General features: G+C 39.6%; 1 protein-coding gene across 1 annotated transcript in view; it reads left to right on the forward strand.

The window, feature by feature from the left end:
* Nucleotides 1–1,468, forward strand: part of WDR75 (WD repeat domain 75) — a 48,543-nt gene extending 47,075 nt beyond the window's left edge. Inside the window, exons 20-21 of the mRNA XM_007196136.2 lie at nt 633–724; nt 1,121–1,468. Coding sequence (XP_007196198.1) covers nt 633–724; nt 1,121–1,325 — 297 coding nt within the window. The 3' untranslated portion in view covers nt 1,326–1,468. The remainder of the gene's footprint in view (nt 1–632; nt 725–1,120) is intronic.
* The last annotated feature ends 4,617 nt before the right edge of the window (nt 1,469–6,085 follow it).

A 6,085-nucleotide genomic window follows, 5' to 3' on the forward strand; every position in this document is an offset into this window, starting at 1 on the left:
TGTTCAGCAGTTAGTTGTGATTCTGGTGCTCTCACAAGAGGGAGTGAGCACACGTCCTTCTACTCCACCATCTTGAACCAGTCCCTATACTGTGCAACTTTAATTCCCAAACTAAATGGCCTAAAACTTACAATTTCTGATTATTGTAGCCTGACATGGGTTTGGGGGAGGGGTTATTTGCATAAAAGTAGGGAGTTCTTTTTTTTAATCATGAATTTTATTTATTTATTTATCAGCTGCGTTGGGTCTTCGTTGTTGCGCGCGTGCTTTCTCTAGTTGCGGCGAGCGGGGGCCACTCTTCATTGCAGTATGCGGGCTTCTCATTGAGGTGGCTTTTCTTGTTTCAGAGCACAGGCTCTAGGTGCACGGGCTTCAGTAGTTGTGGCACGCAGGCTCAGTAGTTGTGGTGCATGGGCTTAGTTGCTCTGTGGCATGTGGGATCTTCCCAGACCAGGGCTCGAACCCATGTCCCCCTGCATTGGCAGGCAGATTCTTAACCACTGCACCACCAGGGAAGCCCCAAAAGTAGGGAGTTCTTTGGTTTGGTATTTCTGTGGGGAGAGCCTTCTGTTGATGACAGGCTTGGCATTTCATCTTTTTAAATGAAACCCTGTTTTTCTGTTTTACTGTAGCTTCTTCACACTCCAGCCCATGTACTGCCATCTGCTTCTTTCCTGTGCTCCATGTTTATAAATTCATTGCTGCTGTCTAAGGAGACTAAGAGGTAAGGCAGTTCATAAGATATGTTTAGATACTCTGTTTTGAGAAACAGGATGGTTTGTGTTATCCTTGATTAGAATATTCTTTCCCTGTGTTTCTCTTTATTTCAGCTTTAACCTATAGTTAAAGGATATAGGATTACTAAGTCAAATAAATAAAATTTATTGAAACTAAATATCAGAGATTTTTTGTGATAATGTTTAAAAGGTTTCAAAATTTCATATTTTATAAATTGACCTGTTCTTTTATAATCATAATTTTAAAGTGTATTCAATAACAAGAATTTTCATTTATTTTGTTCATGATTATGTTTTTTCATAGATACCTTAAATTGGAAAGTTATTGTTTAGAAATATTTTTTAATAGTAATTGTTGTATTTTATTCTGTTATTGTTAAAAGTGCTGAAGAAATTCCTGATGATGTCAGTATGGAAGAAGAAAAAGAAAGTGTTGATTCAGATGAAGAAAATAATTTCACTGAACAGGTCCAGGATACAAATAACACAGATTTGGGAAAAGACATTATACATCAGTTGTCAAAATCTGAAGAAAAGGAACTGAGAAAATTTAGGAAAGTAGACTACAGCTGGATAACTGCTCTTTAAGCCTGGGAGAATAGGGGAGGGTTTTACACTTTTTGTGGTTTTTTGTTTTGTGGTTGTTTTTTTGTTTGTTTGTTTTTATTGTATGTTAATATTCCAAAATTCTATTTTAATGTTATTTCTGTTCATAAACTGTTAAATATTAACAGGCTCTACTTTTTAAATGACTGGTAATATGAAGCTATATTTGCATCATGTTTTAGTTGCTATATGCATCATCTCATTTCACTTTTCAGCCCTATAGAGTAGCTAGATATTTTCTTCACAGGTGATATAGCAGAGCTGGGACTTGAATTCATACAGCATAAGTCCCCTTTTCTGCAATTCGGAGATAGATAGATAGATATAAAAGGTCAAAAGGTTTTGTTGATGATATTAAGTTAGAATTCGTTTGGTGGCCAAATATGACCTGAACTGATATGAGGTTCTCTGTAGTCTTGTTTGATCCCTCTTAGAGTATTTCTTATAGAGAAATTTAGAAAAATGATTTGATTATGGTGGTATTTTTTACATATGTCTGAGTCAGTATCCAAGTAAGATCTATACATTTCATTTAAATAGCTAGATTGAGATATAGATAACTCACAAACTATACAATTCACCCATTTAAAGTGTACAAGTCAGCAGTTTTTAGTATATTCAGAGTTGCACACCATCACCACAGTCAATTTTAGAACATTTTCATCACCCCAAAACTCAACCCATTACCAGTCACTCCCCATTACTCCCAGCCTGCCCCACCCTACACCATAGGCAACCACTAATATTTCTATCTCTATAAATTTGCCTAGTCTGCATATTGCATAAAAATAGAATCATATAATATGTGGGCTTTGTGACTGGTTTCTTGTCACTTAGCATTCATTCTGCAGCATGTATCAGTGCTTCATTTCTTTTTATTATTTTCATTTCACCTGATTATATACCTAGGAGCAGAACTACTGAGTCACTTGGTAACTCTATGTTTAACTTTTTGAAGAATCACAAAACTGTTTTACACATCAGCTTCACCATTTTATATTATTTACATTATGTGGGATATAAATTGTTCCACAGTCTGATCCATTTAATTTAGGTCCCTTTGCAGGGTTAGTTTTTGAGGCCAGTGTTTGAGGTTCCTGGGAGGACTCTTTAGCCATCTCTTTTCCTGGTTCTTTTTGGTAAATTAGCTGGCATATGGATTAGCTTGTTGCTCTCATGGAGCTACTAGCTTCCCCTTAATTGCTCACCACCAAAATCTCCATTGTTTTCAAGAATACCTTAGGCTTGAACTTCACTCGATTTCAAATAATGTCAGAACTCTCTATTCTTATGGATTGTCTCTTGCCCCTGGGCAAAATCTCTCACCCACTGCTCCAAAAAGGGGGGATAGGGGGGATAACGCACAGTGGACCCTCTCAGAGTGTCAGAGTGACACCTCTGCTTCACAAACAGTGGAGAAAATAGTCTCTGGTCTTTGTATCTCCTGACGTGGAACCTCTGCCCTAACCAGCTGGGGCAAGGACAGCCAGGTGACCAGTATTCTCAGCCCGGGGAGTGGGGCTGACATAAGTTAATTATTTTGCCGCCTTCAGACACTGACATGGTACCTCCAAGTTTATTTTTTGCAGTTACGTATGAAAGGTTTCATACTTTCAAATCAAATTACTTAAATTTGGAACTTTTTAAAATGATTATTCCATAATCTGAATCATTGTTTTATAAGTGTGGGTTTTTCTAAGGAGTTGATCTCTCACACTAAAACATGACAACCTTGTTATTATTCTAGTTTTTTCTCCAATACTAAAAAAATAAAAATTTTTCCAAAGACAACTATACAGATAAAAGGGTAATAGCCACTCTCTTCCTTCAAATCTGAACTTCTTTCCAGCAGATCTGTACTGCCGTCCCTCAGTTTCTTTCCCACAGAAAACTGGTCCCATCATAGTAAGCAAACTCATAAAGATTATTCACCTTCTAGCCTCCCTTGTTTATCTGATTTACCTGTCAAGGCACAGACTCACTACTTGCTCTCACAAGTGCAGCCTGTACTTCTGGACGCAGACAATCTCAGCCTTACTGCAGGTGGACCACATGTTAACCACCTACCATGTCTGCATATCCATGTCAGATATTTACCCCACTTTGACAAATGAGGAAAACTGGATCCATAGAGAGCGAGTAATTAATTGGTATCTAAGTCACTGAGTTCTCAAGAAGTGGGGCTAAGACAGGAGCCCCTCCCTCTCCCGTCAAATACCAAGTCCTGTGCTCATTATAGAATAGCACATTGTCTCCCAGACACTTAAAACAACTAGTTAGCATTACGAAGGCATCTATAACTGGGGAGGAATTGTGATTAAAAAGAAAAAAATTTTTTTAAATGAACAGCCCAGGTTTAGAGCTGGTCTCAGCTGCAGACAAGAGCTAGCTAGCTCTGTGACCTGGCTAAAGTCCTATAATCTGTCTGAGCTTCACCCCCTCATCTGTAAAATGAAGTGCTCCCTCCTTACGTAAATGATTTTGACTGACTAGTACTGTTATGTTCCAAAATAGGAAAAGTGTATGAAATTTGGATATGTATGATATTGTACACTTGATTATATGCAGAATTTTAATGAAAAATCTAGGCTAATTAAATGGCTGCATATTAATTAATTAGAATAGGCTCATTGTTAATGTGCTGAAGCAATTCCTCTTTGGTTTTTTTCCCTTATAACAGACTAGCACTTAGTATAGAAATTATAGGGCTTCCCTGGTGGCGCAGTGGTTGAGAATCTGCCTGCCAATACAGGGGACACGGGTTCGAGCCCTGGTCTGGGAAGATCCCACATGCCGCGGAGCAGCTAGGCCCGTGAGCCACAATTACTGAGCCTGCGCGTCTGGAGCCTGTGCTCCGCAACAAGAGAGGCCGCGATAGTGAGAGGTCCGTGCACCGCGATGAAGAGTGGCCCCCGCTTGCCACAACTAGAGAAAGCCCTTGCACAGAAATGAAGACCCAGCCATAAGTAAATAAATAAATAAATAAAAGAAATTACAGAATATGTTGTAATGTGTCTTAAATAATTTCAGGTCTTTGTACTATGACTATAATGGAGCCTTTAAAAGAAATCTATGAGGTTAAACATAACCATTTGGTTAAAGTTATTTAAGTCTTATAAATGGCACTGATTTTTCTGTGAGGCTGCTTTATCTGAACTACTGGAAATTGTGCTTTCCTCTGTCAGTTTCTTGTGTGCTTCTTGATAGCCATGAAAATGGCAAAATTATCTTACAACATCAAAGTGAAGGTTCTGTATCGCCACACAATCCTAAATGAAATGACAGGGCCCCAGGAAGGATATATGATCCCAGGAAGATTATTTATCATTGAGATTAAAGAGAAACAGAAATGGAAGTAACTGGGATTTGATAGTATACCATGCAGGGGGGAATGTGAATGGAATACAAGCCACCAGAGAGATGCAGATGCAATGATTACATTGTTGAAGTTACTTTTGTTTTTCTAAAAGCATGAGCAAAACCACAGTCTGCGTTACAGTTCATCTAAGCTGCGTAATTAGAATGATCTCTTCTTGCTCCGATACTCCGACCACAAAACCAGGATGCCAGACTGGGATATTATAGCCCCCACTCCCACCTCATGCCCCGAAACACCAAGGATCTGGTCTTGCAAGTACTAATTTGTGGTACCTGTATGTAAACATGTAAAGATATATCTATCTTAGTTTCCCATCTTCAGGCATGACATATCTCTGGCTTGGAAACTCCTTTGGAGATCAGAGCACTTCGTTCACAAAAGAAAAACCCAGACATGAAAGCACACCAGTTCCTCCCATTGTTGTGTTGAGTTCTGATAATCCTTGTTGTTCAGTGGTTGCCTATTTTAACGGAAGGATGAATATAAGTGCTCTGAAAACAAGCACTTTAAATGCAAATATTGATGTTATATTCTAGACCACATAGGAAGGCAAATTTAAACTTCTTGTTCCCTCAGAAATGCCTGTCTGCAGTTGTAAAATTTGAGTCCCTTAGCCCAGCTTTATTTGGTGAGCAGTGTTTTCATACCAGAAAGACCATTGGTCTAGGAGCCAGAAGACCACGAATTGCAGCTCTGCCTCTTACTAGGTTTGTGCTTGTATTAAGTTTATTTGAGGCCTTAATTTTTTATCTCTAAAATAAGAGGGCTGTGTTTCCTTAGATGGTCCTCCAAGGCCCATTCTTGACTCTCAAATTGTGATTTTCCAAAATGCCCAGAATTCTATTAGCCCTACTCAAAAAATATATGTGGGGCTTTGCTACTTAATCACAACTTCCACTGGTGCTGGAGAGAAGAGGAAACTAGTTTAACAAGATTTCATTTCCAGGGACTTCCCTGGGGGTGCAGTGGTTAAGAATCTGCCTGCCAATGAAGGGGACATGGGTTCGAGCCCTGGTCCGGGAAGATTCCACATGCCACGGAGCAACTAAGCCCGTGTGCCACAACTACTGAGCGTGCACTCTAGAGCCCGCGAGCCACAGCTACTGAGCCCATGCACCGCAACTACTGAAGCCCGCGCGCCTAGAGCCCATGCTCTGCAACAAGAGAAGCCACCACAATGAGAAGCCCGTGCACTGCAACGAAGAGTAGACCCCACTCGCCACAACTAGAGAAAGCCTGTGCCCAGCAACGAAAACCCAATGCTGCCAAAAATAAATAATTAAAAAGAAAAAAAGATTTCATTTCTGAATAAGAGATCTGCACCTACTTATTCTCGAGATGCCCTTGGCCTAAATCTGCAGAC

The sequence above is a fragment of the Balaenoptera acutorostrata genome, chromosome 8 (assembly GCF_949987535.1).
Source record: "Balaenoptera acutorostrata chromosome 8, mBalAcu1.1, whole genome shotgun sequence".
Classification (NCBI taxonomy): Eukaryota; Metazoa; Chordata; class Mammalia; order Artiodactyla; family Balaenopteridae; genus Balaenoptera; species Balaenoptera acutorostrata.